Below are 18,732 nucleotides of genomic sequence, written 5' to 3' on the forward strand. Positions count from 1 at the left end.
TTTTGTCTGCTGCCTCAAAGTCTTCAGGACTTGGTGCTAGGGAGCTATGGATCCACGCTAAGTAAGCAGAGTCCAGCAAAGACTGGCAGGGGTTACCAAATCTATTTAATTCTTTAAGCTGGAAATCAGACTGGACTGAATCCGTAGGTGAGACGTTTGTGCTGGGCACAAATGCTCAGTGACAGCTCAAGTAGAGCTTTAGCACCATTCCTGATCTTAGCTAAGGGTCGCCGCAGGCTGTGATGTAGGTGCTTTGACATGGCCACAAGGGAAAAGAGACAGAGCAGTGACAGCCTGCAGTCTGCTTGATCCCTAACAGAGCTCCCAATACAGCATTTTTTTGTTTGCCGAGGTTCAAAGCTCAGAATGGCACTTCCTAACAGTGATCGTGAATACTTTTAGTATTTCCTATTTATTTATTTTGCATATGGACTAAATAAAAACAACTCACACAACAGCAGGGACAGCAGAAACAGCTGAGGAAGCCCCAAGTTAAGCTTTTTGGCTCAACAAGCCGTGCTGATAATAATGCTTTCTCTCCAGGGCTGCTGTTTGCTTGGAACTTTGATTTACTGGATAATATTACCGTTCTGTTCAGCGTTCCAGAAATGCGCAGTATTTTACTTTAAAGAAGCATCGTGAGAAGATTTAAGGATAGTTTATCCCTGATGCATTTTGGGAGTTCTCTCACAGTAATGTATGAGTAAGCACTGCATCCCAGTGCTGGTGTATTTCAAACAATTGTTTCCTTTACAGCACGCAGTGGTTTCCTTCGCTAAAGCCACGCGTACCGACACACATAAATAGTTAACGCATAGTATTAACATCTGCGTCTGTTGTGGATGGGATGTTTGATTGCTAGCGTGCTGCAAATTGCAAGGAAGTTTAAAGCTTAAAATGTAATCAGCTTTGACATACAGGATAATCAAAACACTTGCTGCCATCTTAGCCAGCCTGCCACCCTAGGGAGCAGGGGTAACAGCTTCTTCCTGGAGTCAACTTAAAGGTAGAAAGGTGGCCCCTGGGTATTCAAAGCTAGAAGGTTGTGGAGCAAATACACACCCTGACTAAATGGGGAAATCAGCTCTCTTTTAATTAGTTGCCTTGAGTTGGGCTAAGTGAGGGCTCCCACTATCTAAGTGTGCTTAAAGAAAGGCTGGGGAGTGCATTGGTGGTGGAAGAGTGGTTCCTCCTTCTCCCATGTCTACAGTCTTCATGCACGTACATCATTGCTGTTGCACTGTTCCTGCCTGGATCCTTCCATGTAATGCACCTTGCTATTATTTAAGTTGCATGTTGTTGGTGCTTTTAAGAAGTGGTTGTGTAGCATTGCCCCTTCCAGACAGCTGTGTGGTTTGTTCCAACGCTGATCTCATGTATGGCGAGGACAGCCTCCTCTCACCTGAGCTGCTCTCTGCTTGGCACCACTCTGACAAGGGCGAGCAGGGGGAAGTCCTTCCTCTGCCTTTGTATTGCAGCATCCTGTTTACGGGTTGGGCTCCCAGCCCTCTTTTCCTGATGCACTTGCTTTTCCTCTGTGGAGCCGGATGGAGGAGGAGGAAACCTGTATGTGAGGCGTAGGGCTTGTTCGTGCAGGGAGGGGAATTCCTGCTGCACTGAGCCCGTCTGGTGGTATTTAAATAGAATTAGGTGAAATCTACACAGTCAAACAAACAAATGAACAAAAAAAAAAAAAAAAAAAAAAAAAAGAAATAATACTCCTTATTAATTAACAAATAATACTACTAATAAATTAACAGATTTTCCAGGTACTATAGTTGTGTTTTGGATGAAAACCAGTTTATCTTAGGAGGAAGTTTTTCACCAGAGGGTGGTGATGCACTGGCACAGGTTGCCCAAGGAGGCTGTGGATGCCCCATCCCTGCAGGCATCCAAGGCCAGGCTGGATGTGGCTCTGGGCAGCCTGGTCTGGTGGTTGGTGACCCTGCACATAGCAGGGGGTTGAAACCAGATAATCATTGTGGTTCTTTTCAACCCAGGCCATCCCATGATTCTGTGATCCTTCACTTGTACTACTGTAAAGTTAGAGAAGTACTGGCCTATTAGAGGCAATCTCAATAAAAAGTATTTTGCTGACATGAACATGGGATTTGTTTGTTCAATATGATGCTGATAAAAATTCAGCTTTTTAAAAGCTATTTGTAAAGAAGAAAAAAGAGCATAACTTATGCACGTGGTATATTAAACATACATTTTTTGTTTTTCCAAAGGATGAAGAAGAAGAAATCAAACTGGAGATTAATATGCTTAAGAAATATTCTCATCATAGAAACATTGCAACGTATTATGGTGCTTTCATTAAGAAAAGTCCTCCAGGACATGACGACCAACTGTGGGTAAGCAGATGTTTCTTGAGCATGTTCATAAGCCTTTCCCTTTTGGAAATCATTTGAGGATGATAGAAATATCATTATGGAAAGACCGCCTAATAGAATTTGGTGCTTGCTTGAACAGATAGGGAAGTGAATAATGTAGGCTAATGTGATGGCTGAACTTAGATTTGCTATTAGCAGTGTATTTGCTCTTTAAGTAATTTTTCTTTTCCCTGACTCAAAAGTGGGTAGTAACATGTTTCGTGGGAACAAGGCAGATGAGCTGAGCAGTAGGAATGTGTGGCTGTAAAAGTAAAGCTGCTACCCGTTTCTCATCCCATCTTATCTGTTCCCTCTAGAGGACTGAAGTTTGGGTTTGAAACAGCAGCATACAGACACAAGTACACGCTCTTGCCTCCCATAAATAAGTGGGAATTATAGATTAAGATGTGTTGCAATGGTGTGGTCAGCTTGATTCCTTCAGCACTGGATGTGCTCTTACTTCTGCTACTGCTAATGCATTTTGCACAGCTGAGCATATCCAGATTCCCAGTATTAAGTTACAGTGATTAAATCAGTCCTTGAAAATGTGGTAACTAATGTGAGACATATTCCATGTTTGTCTGACACACACTGGAGACATTTGTTTTGGATCCACTTTCAAGGCAGAGAGGTAAAATAAATGATATTCTGTGCTTCACGAGGGTTTCCCAAATCAGTGCTGCAGCGTGATTATTTTACTTTGCTAGACAGCTGGAAACTGTGTTTAATGCTGATTGCATGCTGGTATTTCTTTTGCAGCTTGTTATGGAGTTTTGTGGAGCAGGCTCTATCACAGACCTTGTGAAGAACACGAAAGGGAATACTCTGAAAGAAGACTGGATAGCATACATCTCCAGAGAGATTCTCAGGGTAAGGAAAATAGCTCACTGCACTCAGAAACGTGGAAGCAATCTTGCGGATGTAACTTAGCTTGTGGTTCTGCAAGAAACTGTTCCTATCAGTCCTGTTAGCCAAGTCATTGTCTGAAGAGCATGTAGGAGTGGATGGATGTCTGCTGTGCATCGTTTAACTTCCACCTCCTACACCGGCAGTGAGGACAAGACTACAAATGCTCACGCACTGTGTGAGTTGTGCTGTACTGTAAGAGCAGCACTGCGTGAGAAGGCAGCATAAGAACCAGAGTCCTTATCTACTGTAGGAACTGAGAAACAGTGCCCATGTGCCTGTAAGACGCTCTTTTTAGAAGTGCCTCAGAAAGAGGGATGCCACTTACCAGTTCTTCTAAAACTGAAGCATTTAGTTAATTACGCCTCATATTTGATTTCCAGTTGGTACAGTTGAAGTGTTTTTTGAATTGGCATGTTTGCCATGCTAAGTAAATCTGGTATGATTTTCCTCTTGCTTCTTTGTAAAACAAATGGCCTCCTACCCACTCCATTACACAGTGTGTCTATTCAATTGCCTCATCAAAACTGAAGTTCCGAGGGCTTTATGTTAAAGGAAACCACCAGTAGCTCTCACATAAATCAATGCCGTTGTTGTTTGTATTGCACATTGACTCTGGGTAATATTTTAAAATGATGGAGACATATGATTGTGGTCTCTTGCTCAAACTCTAGCTGCTGGGAGAGAGTTTGGCTGTTGAAGTTTGGGCTGGCAAAAGTTGTTTACTAGAAGGAATAAAAGTCACCGTTGTGAATACCTGCTGATGGTTGTATTTCCTATCAAGTGGATAGCATGCTTTAGTGTGAGGAAAACTAACTGCAGTATTACAGAGTACCAGTCTTGTGCTTGACTTGAGTACAACTGTGCAACCCTGGAGGTATTGCATGTTAGATTGCCTTCATCTTCTTAAGGTGGTAGGATCATGCTCGCTGAGAAGGTGAAACAAGGTTTTACTTCAGAAAAGCGTTACACCTGTTCTCTCACTCTATTGGGACGTTTCTAAAAGGGGCCTTAATTGTTTACTAGCAGGAACTGGATTATCTGGAAAAAAGGAATGCAAAATTCACATTACAAACAGGCATTGCAAAACCTGATTTGATGTTGAATTTGTCAGTGATGAAAGAGAGAGCTTGTGTAACAAAAAGTTGAACGAGCTTAAGTGCCAAAGGTTTGTGCAGGTTGAGATGCAGGTGAGAGCCTCCTGAATGCATCCCTATGTGATCAGAGGGACATCAGAGAACTTACATGGGGGACTGCAGGAGGGTCGAACTGTTGCTCCTTGGTCACATCCTAACCCTTCAAGAGCCTGAATGTATTTTTCCAGTAAGATCAGATTGTACTCTAGAGAGAACATATGATTCATATGATTATCTTCCTGGCTGAGGCAGCGTAGCATAAGGCTTTGAAAAATATCCTGTGCGAAGCCATAGAAAAGCCTTCATTCTTGGAAAAATTAAGGCCACGCTTAGTGTTAAGAGCCAGTGAATGGTACCAAGGACATTAACCGTTCATTTTGTTACCTTGTGACATGAGCAGGGAGGAGCTGTGGATGATGTATATTTTTTGTCCTGCTCATTGACTGATTTTAAAAAAAGAAAATAGCCCAATGGTTATGTAGGCAAACTGATAAATGATCACTTAATGAAGAACATGTGTTAGAAAATATTTCTCTACAGCAAGCACTACTCTCTTAACCTTTTGCAGCTGTAAAGGTTCTATTGCTTTATTTTTCATAAAACATTAGAAGGCTGTGAGGGCAGTGCAAACAGGCAAGATGATCCCACCGGAGACTGCAGTTTTCCAAGCAGAGTGCCGAGGAGAAACCAAAATACAGGCAGTTGCTAAGAGGGTTGCCTATTGTTTTACCAATTACATTAGGGAGTAGAATGCAACATATGTCTTCTCCGACCCTCCCTCCACATGGCTAACGCTGTGGGGCATGAATCCAGGTGCTGTCTCAACAAAAAACACCGTATGCCAGGAGGTTTTGTTTCCTTTGGAAAGTACAGCGCTCGCTGTTCTGGTTTTTTGTTTTGTTTTTCTTCCATTTAATTTTTTTCTTAAGGAACAATTATCTGCCTTCATATTTATGGAAGATAGGTCAAGATAGATAAGAGAAACCCTCTCCGTCAGTATTCCATCACCCTCCAGTATAAATGCCAGCCTATTGCCATCCCTCCTCCATCTCAGAAGACATACCTGCATCATGCTGCTTCCTCCTTTTTCCTTTCTGCCTCATTCTTGGACTAAATTTTCCTTCCTTTTAAGTGTGATCCAATGTATGTTGGATGTCACCAACTACACTGACACCACTGTCAATCACAGCATAATTGTACTGAGACTTTCTGGTTGCTGAGCTTCCTCCAAGTGACAGCTGAAAAGTGTTTGCACAGTGTAGATGCTGAGCTGTGTGTATGCACAGCGTGGGTACAACCTGGGGCCTTATTCCCTGCTCAATTATCGAGAGCTGAGCGGGTGGTGTGCTGTTACAAGGCTCCTGTGGATTGCATTGCATGTATCTGCTGAGCACAAAGCCATGCACCAAAGCACAGGCTACAGGCATGGATTGCCTGCTGTTGGACGAAGAGCCTAACTCTGAATGTTGTCTGCTTCCTCTCTTTTCCCTACTGCAGGGGCTGGCACATCTTCATGCCCACCATGTGATTCACAGGGATATCAAAGGGCAAAATGTGTTGTTAACAGAGAATGCAGAAGTGAAACTTGGTAAGTAGGCAAGCACAACTGCTTCCTGATTCATCTAGCCTTTGTTGTTCTTCCTGATGTTCCCAAATTAATTTCATTCTTCAAGAGCCCTGTAATGTGTTCTTTTGCATGTACACTCTGCCACTGCTCTCATTTGGATTGAGGCTCCGGACATATTTTCTCCTCTAAGATGTTGCATTTCACTCGGGGTCTTCCTACCGGAATTAACGAGTGAATGGTTTTGTGTCTACATTAAGTTTTGTGTGACACAGGTTCATTCTGATTCCCTTCGTCCTGGACTCGGGAGGTGATTGGAATCACTCCTGTATTTGGTTTTAATTAAAACTAGCACCTGCTGTTCAGATTCTGGGCACAGGAATGTGACCTGGATGGTGCTCTTGAGGGAGCAGTGGCATGAAGTTCAAAATACATTCCCACCTTTGCCATGCCTGCAGAAAGCCATGCTCATTCCATGGCTCTTTTCTCCTTTGCAAGTGGACAGTCTCCTTTTTCTTTTTCTCTAATCTGCCTCTTCCAGTTACTGCACACTTTAACCTCCTGTGTTTGCATCACACTGCATTCACCACCTTTTTTTTGGTTAAATATAGAGCCATGCTGTAGGCCTCCCACCCAGCCCACATCCCTTCTGTTTTCCATTACACCTTCCTGCAGCACGAGGCATAGAAAGATGTCCTGGCTGCTGGAAGAGGAAGTTCTCTGGAGAGCTTTCCTCCTTTTGGTCCAAAGTGGAGCACAGTAGCTCCTAAGCCATTGCTCCCACAGAACTCAACTCTACCACTTTGTGTCACTCGAATGATGGATTCTGTGAAGTTGACAGCCTTCCTAGTGAGACAGTTTTTCTGGTGTGGAAAGGCATATATCACTGTTGTGAATGTGATCCCACCAGTGGAACTAGGAGTGAGGAGAAGTGAAGGGAGAGAAAATCTCCTGCAATGAGATAAATGTCTTTGTAGCATCCCATGTGCAGATGTGCTCAAAGTTATCACCTCCAGAATAATCATCATCTTTCCTTCCTATGATGCATCTGCTCTGTGCATTATGGAGCAGAGAGCAGTTCACTGAGCAACAAATTATTTTTGCTGTCCAGCTTCAGAGCGAAAAAGGTGGACAGCCAAAAAGGAGACTCATTCACACGTGGTTTTCCCATAGCATGGAAGGTACCTTGGGAAGCCAAGTCTGCCTGTGTAGACAGCCTTGTGCTTAGCTTCACCAGTTAGGAAGGGAATAGTCCTTCCTCAGCCTCCAAGGTGGTGTTTTTTCGGCCATACATTCCCTTCTGGGGATGTGATGCTTCACAGACAGATTGGACAGATCTGTCCTGATCCAGAGAGCTTCTGGCCTGAGCGCATTGCAAGTGAAACACAAGGAGTCGGCTGTCTTTGTATGAATCATCATGTTTCTCTTCAGCATGGTCCTCCCACATGGAATATCCACCTGGTTTTATTTCCAAATCATCATACAAAAGTCGTCACTGCATTATTTTTCCCTTCTGATTTGATTTTAATCTTTTCCCACTCACAGTGGATTTCGGTGTGAGCGCTCAGCTGGACAGGACAGTTGGCAGGAGAAACACTTTCATTGGAACTCCATACTGGATGGCTCCAGAAGTTATTGCCTGTGATGAAAATCCAGATGCTACGTATGATTACAGAGTAAGAGAATCATGTTAACAGAAAAATAATACAGAAATGAATACACAATAGCTTATCACTGCGTTATGAACATCCATGAATGCCAGCAGTTTTTGTGACTTACACTTTGTAAGAGTAATTTTGTTTTGTGTAGGTACATTTTTGCTATGGGGGCACAAGGTATGGCTCATTGCTATGCCTTGTACTATCTTAGCTTCATAAGGTATAGACTTCAGTGTGTAGTAGGTACTCAGGGAAGGCCAGAAAAGAAAGAAGAGTTTAACTGAAGGTGCTTGTGTTCTCAATTTGTATAATGCTTTTACTATAAACTGTGTTTGAATATGCCCCAGTTATTGTAATAACCCAGAACAATGCATTTTAGGTGTTGCCTTAAATAGATGCACCGTCTGGAGAGCTTGTGAAAGGCAGGAGGAGGTGTTTACACTGTGTCTGTTCCTGATTTCTAGATGCATATGCATCTTGATAAAAGATTTAATTACTGCAAAACCATTAATTGGCCTGATGGTATTTGCTTTACCCCTAAGAATATTACATATATTACATATGTATTTAGAATATTACATATATGTATTCAGAGCTTAAAATTCTCCAGTCAGAGCATCCTGTAGTCTTAAAGATACTTCTCAGCTTGCTTTAATGAAAGCAGAAAGAATGAAAAAGAAGAGAAAATAAGATTTTTAAAAAATCTTCACTTAGATTAATGCTATTGTTCAAACTTTTAACCAAGAAAAACAATGAAGAGATTGGAAAAGCAATAATTAGGCTCTTATACTGAATATTGGGGCTGAATATCAACTTGCTGAGACTGATGTAGTGTTAGATACTGGTATGTGTAGACTTATTAAAAGGAACAAATGAAACACAGGAGGTTTGATTTGGTGTTTTTATGCCTTTTGATTAATTGCTCACGTTTCTCTTGATTTAATCACTTTTTACATCTAATAGCTCATTGAAATAAAAACAGTGCTGTAGATCTTTACAGATGGGATTATTAGATGATCTAGCAAAGGAGAAGAACTCTCTGCTGAAGTCGTTAGGAGAGCAGCAGTGTGAAAAGGGATTCCTTTCACACCCATGTATCATTCTTGATGGACCCTGTAGGGGTCCTTTTTAGTTATTTATTTTATTCTTCCCTTAGAAAATTCATGGTTGAAGCTTCCATAAGACCGGGAGGCTGTGCAGTTTTGCTTAGATTGAAGGTTTGCACCAAGAGAAATGATTTTCCTGCTGGGCTTGAAAGTGAAATTGCCAGACCGTTAGAAATTCTCTGCTTGTAGTACAGAAGAGCTTGTTTGCTCATCAGTTTTCACTCATTTGTTCAAAATCAGTATTGTTGCCAGGAGTAAACACTGCTTTTCATAAGAGCAGGTCTTTCATGGGACTGGCTGTACTCCTTTCAGAAACCTCCTTCACTGTTTTTCCCCATAAGGAATCTCTTGATTTCATTCCTTGCCTGGACTTTTCCAGCTACATTTGAGCCTCCTGGGTCTCATTCGGGAGCAAGTGCAGTTAGCTTCCAGCCATGGGCACTCTCCAGAGGTGATGCCTTGAAAGACTCTCACTGAAGGATTCTTCTTTATGTTTCAAGCAAAACTGATGTGACAGGGAAGGAACATTTGCTTTGGCCACAAATATTGAGGCAAACAGAGGCTTCTTTTTAGCAGTAGTGGCTATTCCTCTATGTAACATTAGGTGCTTATATTACTATCTGGTTTCCAATAACTAGAAAATAAGTCAAGGAAGGACTATATTCCACTAATCTGTACTTGTTTATTTGCTGATTTTGACAATGTAAAAGACTTGCTGTGTTTTGGGGTTTTGCTCCACATCCTTTCTGGTCCTTCGTTTTCTTTGTCTTCTGCTTGGGGGAATGTCAAGTGTGTATTCTGTGAGTTTATTACAGGGAAGTGTTCGGTCCTTTGTAAACAAGGAAGGAACAAGGAAAAATAATGTTGTTTTGTAGACTTAGACTTAGGGCAAATGTATTTTTGTTTGTCCTAATGGGAATATATTCATGTGCTATTAGGAAGGATCATTTGCATGCTCTGTGTGAATATGCAGATGCGTTTGTGTATAAATGTGTATGATATGGCAAGGAACATTTTGTGATACCGTTAAAGAAAAAAGAAGCTTATTACTTAAACAACCGTGTTATTTCCTTACAGCCTCACCTACAGGGCCTCTGCAAGTAGCACTCTTACTGTCTGAATGAGTAAATCCACCTCCTAACATATGGTGTCTGTCTCTCTTTATGCAGAGTGACCTCTGGTCCTGCGGCATTACAGCCATAGAAATGGCAGAAGGAGCTCCCCGTAAGTGATACATGTGCTTTTCCAGTGGGCTGAATAAAGCTGAAATGTATACTTAAGAGATGCTTGTTGTAATCTAAACCTAGTTTTGGGGTTTCTGAAAATGTCCTCATGTTATTTCTATTCTCTTTGGTTTTGCCTGCCCTATAAATATAAAATCCCCTAAATAGCAACACTTTTGATATAGTGTTTAAGCACTGCAGAACAGACTGCAGTAATTTAATTTCTATAGCAGGAATCTTTGGAAGCTAATCAAACATCAGGCTTCCTTCCTACGGGTAGTATACTGTCTTTTGGAAGGATGTCCCAGCTTGTGTATGGTCTGGCCTGGGATACTGGAACCTCAGCTAGGGAGAGGTACAGTGGAGCCTTGAGAAATCTGACCGTAATGCAAAAAGCACCTGTAGCAATCTTTTCTGTGTTGCCTTTCTATAAGGCTGGGTAAGGAGAATGTTGCTTCTCCTTTTGTTTCAACTCATCAGTGGGCGGTGTTGATCTTCCTTGGAAGTGACATGACTTAAGCTGTAAATCCATCTTCAGCACATAATGCTGAACTTTATTTATTCTTACTGCTTGAGAGCACTCATGAGTTGATGTTGATTTTTGAGAGAGAAACCTGGAAAAAATCCTTAGTGTAGAGGAAAATATTCTTACCCCCACTCCCAGCTTTGGCTCTGGATTTAAAAAACGCAGCCGGCTAAAGTACTTAAGAGTAAACTACAATATTAATTTCCTTTTAAGTGTAAACAAACGCCACCACCACACAAGAGCCCAGCTTGAAACTTGAAATGACTGCATTGAAATGAAGTATTGACATTTTCCTAGCAGAAAAAAAGCAGTCATTTCGTTTGCAGGCTCTGCCAGATCGTTGCTGTTGTTAATGTAAAATTCATAAAATGAAGCATGACATTCTTGTTTGGATTCACATTGTAGGAGGTCTGATGGTTTGGGTTTTGTTTTTTCCTTTCTAATGGCAAGTTTGCATGAATGCCCATATGAGAGCTGCTCCCAGGACACCTCAGCCAGCCCTGTGTTAACAGCATTTGAGCTACCACTTGACCTCCTTTTTGGACTACCTTTTTGTTCAGAGCGTTGAGTTGCCTGGGAGGCTCTCAATTAATAGCTGTTTCAGTGGGTTTTGTAAGCCTGGAATTGGGCAGGAATATTTTTCCATCTTCACACTGAAGCAGAGCTTGGCCCCCTCTTCATGTAAAATCGGAAAAGGGACATTTGGAAAGTAAGCAAAAATCCTGTGTTAATGCTAAGTAGCTCTTGCTTTGGACTGTCCACTGGTATGTGGGGTCTGCCTCCTGCTCCTCGAGAGGCAGCTGAAAAGTCTGCCCTTAAACTTGGTGATCTAGTAAAATCCACAGGCATCCAAGAGCCTTCTCCACCAGCACTGTGGCCTCTTGTCTCAGAAACCTGGATTCCTATCATGTCCTATCATCCTGTTTGTCCTGAATTTCTAATGCGTGGAAGACATTACCTCTTCCTGTGGTGATCAGTGGAGCTGGAATTGGTGGTGCAAGGGGTCAACCATTGGAAGATAATCAAAATGGAGGATTTGCTTTCAGTTTCCTTTCTTGGGCAGCCTCCTTCCCTGCTCTGTCAGCTCTGCCATGGCACTTTTGCTCCAGAGCAGCAGGAAATATTGTCCAGCAGAACTTCCAGACTCCGATTCCATTCCTTCTGAATTAAGGGAGTTCAGGTTTACATTGCAGTTCTGCAGGGAATATTTTCTATTTATTTACTTTTTTTCCCTATATTGACACTTCCATGTTTCAAAATCTGCAGGTCTGGGAACACAGAAAAGCTTCAAGTCTGGAGAGGGAAAATGGGGCATCCTGCTTTAATTGTTTGTGTAATGGGAGAGGAGGGCAATTGAAGAATTTATATGTAATAGTAACTGTTTTACTTCCTTTCTGTTATCATTGTCTTTTAGTATTCTCTTGAGCAAAACTTAAGTTAGATATCTTGGAAATGGAGGAGGGCTGTGCACAAATGTTCCCATTGTGGTTTATTCTAAAGGTTAATCTGTGCCTTGATTTCTGGGGCTGCCCTTAGCACGTTGAGCTGCAGAATTGTTATTTTGGTCAAATTCCATCTGGCTGGGTTGCTATCTGCAATTCCTGCATGTGTGGTGGGGATTGTGGGAATGTCTTTGGGAGCTGAAGCCACAGTATTGACAAAGAGCAGCTAAGCAGATGCCTACATGTTCGTGTTTGGTTTTGTTTTCTGTCCTCCAGCACTCTGTGACATGCATCCCATGAGGGCACTCTTTCTGATACCCAGAAACCCTCCGCCACGGTTAAAATCCAAGAAATGGTATGTATACGTTGCCTCTTGCTTGTATCTTCTATCTATGTTTGTATCTTTAGGAAGCACTTTTTTACAGAAAGGGTAGTCAAGTACTGGAATAGGCTCCCCAGGGAGGTGGTTGAATTGCCATCCCTGGATGTGTTTAAGAGCCGTTTGGATGTGGTGCTCAGGGATATGATTTAGCAGAGGGTTGTTAGAGTTAGGATACTATGGTTAGGCTGTGGTTGGACTTGATGATCTTCAAGGTCTTTTCCAACCTGGGTAATTCTATGATTCTGTTGTAGCCATGGTATTTTGTCTCAGTGCTTACCATTCTGTTACTACTTCCATAGAACCATAAGGCACTTTATTACCTAAAATCACTCTGTTGCTGTCTCCCGTGCCATTGAATCAACACGTACAATAAAAAGTATGCGTTGTTTGTTTAGTACTGTTTGTCCCAGAGATATGGTACCAAATTTTGTGAAAATAAGAATGAAGTGTTTTTGTTTTTTTTTTCTCGACAGAGCAGCATCAGTATTAAAGTGACAAATAGAACTGTATTTTAACAAATAAACTCCTGCAGCACTCTTAATAAGCACTATGTTTTCTCCGATGTATCAAAACACAGAAGCAGAGCAGCACTATGGCGTACTAGTTGCTAAGTTGAAAGGAGCTATTAAAAGTAATGAAGGCTTTTATTGTAATTATTGTAAACGATTGAAATTGAGTGCACACTTCTTGCCAGCTGAGAAGAATCCATTAGTATCGGAGGATTTCCTCACAGTTACTGGTTATAACTGGCATGTATGAAATGAAAATACTCCCTGGAAAGAGGTTTTGTATGGATTGAATGTGATCGCAGGATGCTGTGATCCTGTCAAAATAGTGATTTGCCTGCCTATTCAAAATCGACATAATATGAGCTTGGTTCGCTTGCTGAACTTGGTCTTTGCCTGGGTTGACTTATTTATGCACTTATGCTGTCAGGGTATCCCACTCCCTCTTTCAAATCTGGTTTCTGCAAGTGTTAAAGTGTTTGTACGAATGTTTCATGAACCTTTTCATTCCTTTCTATTCAGAGTCATAACATTCTAAGTGTGAGTAATAACAGAGAAAAGTGAAGTTACCTTGAATTCAGCCTCCTACGTGGCACTAGGAAAGTGAAGCAATGGATGGAAACCATTGTTGATTTTGCATTTAACCAGTTAATAGAAGTATTTGCCACCCAAGCACAGGAGTTTCTTGAGAGCACCAAGCAATCAAGAAGTGAATCTGGCCAAATCCAGGGATGCCGTGACTCAACTGTTGTTATTTACTGCAGTCAGTATCAGGTTATGAGAAAATAGGCCAAATGGTGAAAAATACAGTTGTGAACATTTTCCTTGCTGGCATTTTGCAGAGCAGCTTGTTTGGTGACTTGTGTCTGGAGAGATCTTCTTTTGAGAGTTCAGATTAAGTGCAGATTGAGAATGGCAGTGCCCCAGCTTGACAGACATCCATTCCCTGTCACGTCACGCAGTGTGCAGGAGGAACTCAGTTCAGTTTATATCCCTTAAATTGTGCCAGTGAGAATCTGCCCCCAAGTGCTGATGTTGAATGGACAGCATTGTTCAGTATCACATGTTGTTCTGTGAGAACTGCTTTGTGTGGGTCTTCGGGTAGAAAATAAATAAGTTTGAGCTATTATAGACCCATTTCAGTGAGCCCAGGTGCCTGTAAAAGCAGCAGCATGCATGGTGCTGCTTGCATTAGTGCAGTGTTGGCAGCAACTCTTGCGGCTTTCCTCATGGCTCGTCTGAAGTAGACATGCCCTTAGATAGCATGGGCAGGTGGAGACACACCAGAGTTGCCCTGCCTGTGCTCCAAGCAAGCTGGATGCAAGCCAGCTTCAGCTCCAGAAGTAGCAGAGCTGGGTTTGCATGATTTGCTTTCACTAATATAGCCTGCATTTCAGGGCAATTATGCCTGTGAAAGAGGGCACATTTCTGCAAGGCTGTGCCAAAGCACTGCAGGTATGTTGGCATTGCCCTGTGTCCGCCCAGCCCGGTGTTCAGCTGGAGCATGCTTGGCTCTGTTTTGGAGGCACACTTTCAGGTGGCATTTTTACCATCTTCTTGGATGTGATGCTCTTTGAGGAAAGGAGTTGGGCCTTGGGGAAGAATGGGAAAAGATGTTTGAGCTGAGTTGCAGCTATAATCTCATTTTGTTTTGCTTTTTTTTCTCCTTCCTGCTTTCTCAGGTCGAAAAAGTTTTTCAGCTTTATAGAAGGTTGTCTAGTGAAGAATTACATGCAGCGACCTTCTACAGAGCAACTACTGAAACATCCATTTATACGTGACCAACCAAATGAAAGACAAGTCCGAATCCAGCTTAAGGACCATATAGACAGGACCAGGAAGAAGAGAGGAGAGAAAGGTATGCAGCTTCTGAAAGTCCAGTCTTGCAAATTAGTAAGAATAGGTATTTTTGTCTTGCTTTTTGGTCGAAATTTTCACCGCTAGAAAAGCTCAAAAAAAAGCCCCATACCCATGAGAGGTTCTTTTTTAATACATGTCTTGACTCTCAGCAAGTTCTTGAGTTTTGTTCTGTCATTACACTGAGAAAATACCAGGTGCAAGCATCTCGTTTTCAGAGAAGTTGCATTTACTCCCTTATGAACTGCTGCCTCTTACATTAAAAAACATTCAGGAGGATATTGGCATATATGCTTTTCCCTTTTTTGTTCTGTGTTAGATTCATTTCTGGAATGATGCCATAACTCAAACTCAAGAAGTGATGCATCTTGAGACATATGAAGCAAATGTCTCAGGCAGCCTATTCTCTTTGTTCTGGTGGTGCCAAGATTCCCCAGCTGTTTAGTCTTATGTGCAGAACTTGGTGTCATTCAGACACTTCATGCCAGAAGTTTATTGCAAAGTACTGTGTTGCTGCTACCTGTGTGGGAAGGTGGGCTTGTATATGCATGTAAATGAATCCTGGGGTCTGAGATGGACCTTCTCACTTAAGGCGTTAGGAACTGGTTCAGTAAGGCACTGTTTCAAGTCTGCACTATCCTGAAATTAAAGATAAGCACTATAAAGGTCATTGTTTCTTTCCTTTAGATGAGACAGAGTATGAATATAGTGGAAGTGAGGAAGAAGAGGAGGAAGTGCCTGAACAAGAAGGAGAGCCAAGGTAATGATTGCTCTTTAGAGGGTTCTGAGCAGTCCATGCTAAGCAAGTCTAAATGCCTGTGACTGTAAATCAGGAGCATGCTACATTTCTGTATTCTATTAAATGCATGCACAAGCCACACAAACCACCCAAAGGGTTTGAATGCCTCTTCTGTGACTGCTGAAGGTTTTAAAGCTCCCTGTTGTATGGCTTAGAGCCAGAGAGCTCTGTATGGAAGGAGTTTTATGGCAAATGTGATTGGTCAGGGGCTCCAGTATGTCAGAGTTGGTCCATATTTCGCTTGGCCTCATTTCACGCCTTCCACTGAGAGAGTGTATTTGATGTGCATCCAGTGTCGTTTTGAAAGAAATGAGATTAAAATTTAACATCATTATATATTTTATTAATGTTTCCCTGCTTTGGAAAAGGTATTTAATGGCCCATCAGATTTTTCTTTTTTTTTTTTTTGTATGAGAGGCCTCAACTTCCTTTTGTTGCAGTTCCATTGTCAATGTGCCTGGAGAGTCAACCCTCCGACGTGATTTCCTGAGGCTGCAGCAGGAAAACAAGGAACGATCCGAAGCCCTTCGGAGACAGCAGCTGCTGCAGGAGCAGCAGCTCCGTGAGCAGGAGGAGTACAAGAGGCAGCTACTGGCAGAGAGACAGAAACGCATTGAGCAGCAGAAGGAGCAAAGGAGACGGCTGGAAGAGGTAGAGACAGGAGACTGGAGCCTGGGGGCAAGAGCCCCTCTTCCACTTGTGTTTCCCGTACCCATGTCCATATAGAAATAGTTCTCTGTAGCCCCAGAACGTCTCAGGAAAGAAAATGTACAAATCACTGGCAAATGCAGAACAGAAGATTTAAACCTAAGTCTGCCTACATGAGTGCGAGCAGTATTCCAAGGTATTGAAATTCCAGGAGCTCCTGTGAAAGCAAAAGGAGTCAAAGTCCTAGTTGTTTGAAAGTATCTGAGGAAGGCTGGGCCTTGGTCTCTGTTCCAAAGAAGAGGCAACGTGTCTAGACTTAGGGTAGCTGCAGAGAACAAGAGACATCATTACCATGCAGATTTATTTTTTTAAACTGGGCAGTGCATCAAAATGATTTTTGGGAGGCCGTGATGGCTTAGAATTTCACTGGAAAACTTTCTCAAGCAGCTGCGTTTGACACTCATTCATGTTAGGTAGAAACCCATTTTTTCATATACCGTTCCCTCACACATAGTAGCATAGTGACTAAAAGTGACACAGATTAATAAGTATGGTTTAAAAATCAATGCTAAATTTACGATTGTACAAAAGTTATTAATACTTCAATCACACTTTTGTATTATGGCAGGTATGCCGTTTGCATATGCAACCTGGAGATTAGGGGGGAAAAAAATGAACATGTAAAGTATTGCTGCATTGTACTTTTAGTCTCATAAGATCTTCTGTGTGTTTATATCTACACGGATGGAGTAGTCAACATGAGCTTCGCGGGTAAAAGATTTCAAAACAGCTCTTCAGAACAGCTCTTCAGTCAAATCTGGGCATGAGAGCTGCAGTTAAACCAATCATATGGCTCTGCAGGAAATGCAGGATCAAACTCCAGTTGTCCTTAAATGACCTCTTATTTGAGTCACTATTTCTACTGTTCACTTAGCAATGGTGAAAAAACTACACCCAGTCTGTTTTTCCAAACCCTGGTAATGCTTAACAAGGAGGCAACCAGTACCAAATGTTAATTTGCATCCTGACTTCAAATTTCATGTGATGTATTTATGTAACAAATAACAGAAAATTCCAAATGGCTTTCCAGGTCACGCTATGCTCCTTATCCCTCCTTTTTAGTGTGCCAGTGAGTTCAGTGCTTTTATAAGAAGGAACTGGTAGCAAATGCTCAGCCACACATAGAGCCAGGAGGAGGGAGAAGGGGGAGACATAAACTCCATTTCTTCTCTCTTTCTTCCCCACCCTTCTGAGACTGCCAAGATAAACATCATTGCTCATACAGCTGTTTTTAGACTTTGGCTGTGTAGCAATTTTGCAGGGGAGCAGATAACAAAAAGGCACTATAAAAAGAAAACAAGGGGACAACATGAAAATGTTCTTTAAAAAATGTGTATTATCAGGTGTGGGTGAGAGATACCACTTCTGCTCGAAGCTTGAGCTTAGTTTGGGAGTCAGTAAGTTCTTTTAAATGCCTCTTTAATTGTCTAAGGTTCTCTGGGGAGTAGTTCTTTGCTGAGGAGGGGTATTACAATTAAATTACCTAGGCCATTTAACTTTAGTAATCAGTACAAACTTTAAAATCTGGAATTTCATTTTAAAGTAAAGGAAATGCAGCTGCTAATAACGGAAACAAAGCAATATGCCTGTTTGCTGCACGGGGCTGAATGTTACTGGGGGGTTGCAGAAATCATAAGTTACTGAGCATCTGAAAGCAAAGGCAATTATCTCAAAGTTGTGTTTAAAACAGTCTTGCTGCTTCTTAAAATACAAGGTCGAACTAACAACTTCAGCAACCACAAGACATCGTGTAATGTAGGTTGATGTATTACTGAATAAGGTTATACAGGAAACCATGTGGAGAGTTTGAAAGAAAAAAGCTATTACCTTTTATTGAGACTGTAACATCTGCCTGGTTCCCTTAAAGTCATTAATATGAGTGGTGAGCTCTAAAGGTTTCTTTTTATATGTGATGGTGGGGGAGTTCTTAAAGTGAATTAAAAATGGGTTCAGAACTTAGGAAAAAGGAAAAAAAAAAACACCAGCTCACTTAGTTTGTTGGATCATCTGTTGGAAAAAATGCATGTTCCCCAGTGATTCTTAACAAAGCATCAGCCAAAACAAGGTCTTTAAGATGGGGGAAGGGTAGCAGACACATATTTAGATAAACATCAGTGTTGTGACACAATTGAAGGCCAAAATACTGAAATGTTGTCACTTTGTCCTTAACTCACCCAGTGTTTGATGAAGCCAGTAAACAATGAGAAGCTTGGTAATGTGAGTTATGATTAACATTGGTTATTGAATCTCTGGATTTGTATAAATTTTTGGATATTATTACTAAGCACTGCTTTCTTGTAATTTTTGGTTGCGTACTGCAAATGTTTTGGGTATACCTGTTTGACATTCTTTGGAAGGAATTCTATGCATTAGATAATCTCCCTGGCCTAGTTACTTGTCTCCTTCTTCCTAAATTAAAACTCACGGCTTGTTCTTACAATGCTGACACAGAGCCTAAATGGTTTTGACTAAGACTGCAACAGAAATGATGCTGAGGACACCTACTAAAAACTGTAATTCTCAGTAGTGTAAGAGAAAAAGATT

At 41.7% G+C, this 18,732-nt stretch overlaps 1 protein-coding gene across 9 annotated transcripts in view; it reads left to right on the plus strand.

Annotated features, from left to right (window-relative positions):
* Positions 1-18,732, plus strand: part of MAP4K4 (mitogen-activated protein kinase kinase kinase kinase 4) — an 83,617-nt gene that overhangs the window by 21,856 nt on the left and 43,029 nt on the right. For all 9 annotated transcript variants that reach the window (XM_032441808.1, XM_032441807.1, XM_032441817.1 and 6 more), the window contains exons 2-10: positions 2,232-2,357; positions 3,135-3,245; positions 5,915-6,005; positions 7,527-7,657; positions 9,915-9,969; positions 12,213-12,291; positions 14,507-14,682; positions 15,369-15,441; positions 15,921-16,131. In XM_032441808.1, coding sequence (XP_032297699.1) covers positions 2,232-2,357; positions 3,135-3,245; positions 5,915-6,005; positions 7,527-7,657; positions 9,915-9,969; positions 12,213-12,291; positions 14,507-14,682; positions 15,369-15,441; positions 15,921-16,131 — 1,053 coding nt within the window. The remainder of the gene's footprint in view (positions 1-2,231; positions 2,358-3,134; positions 3,246-5,914; positions 6,006-7,526; positions 7,658-9,914; positions 9,970-12,212; positions 12,292-14,506; positions 14,683-15,368; positions 15,442-15,920; positions 16,132-18,732) is intronic.

The sequence above is a fragment of the Coturnix japonica genome, chromosome 1 (assembly GCF_001577835.2).
Source record: "Coturnix japonica isolate 7356 chromosome 1, Coturnix japonica 2.1, whole genome shotgun sequence".
Lineage (NCBI taxonomy): Eukaryota > Metazoa > Chordata > Aves > Galliformes > Phasianidae > Coturnix > Coturnix japonica.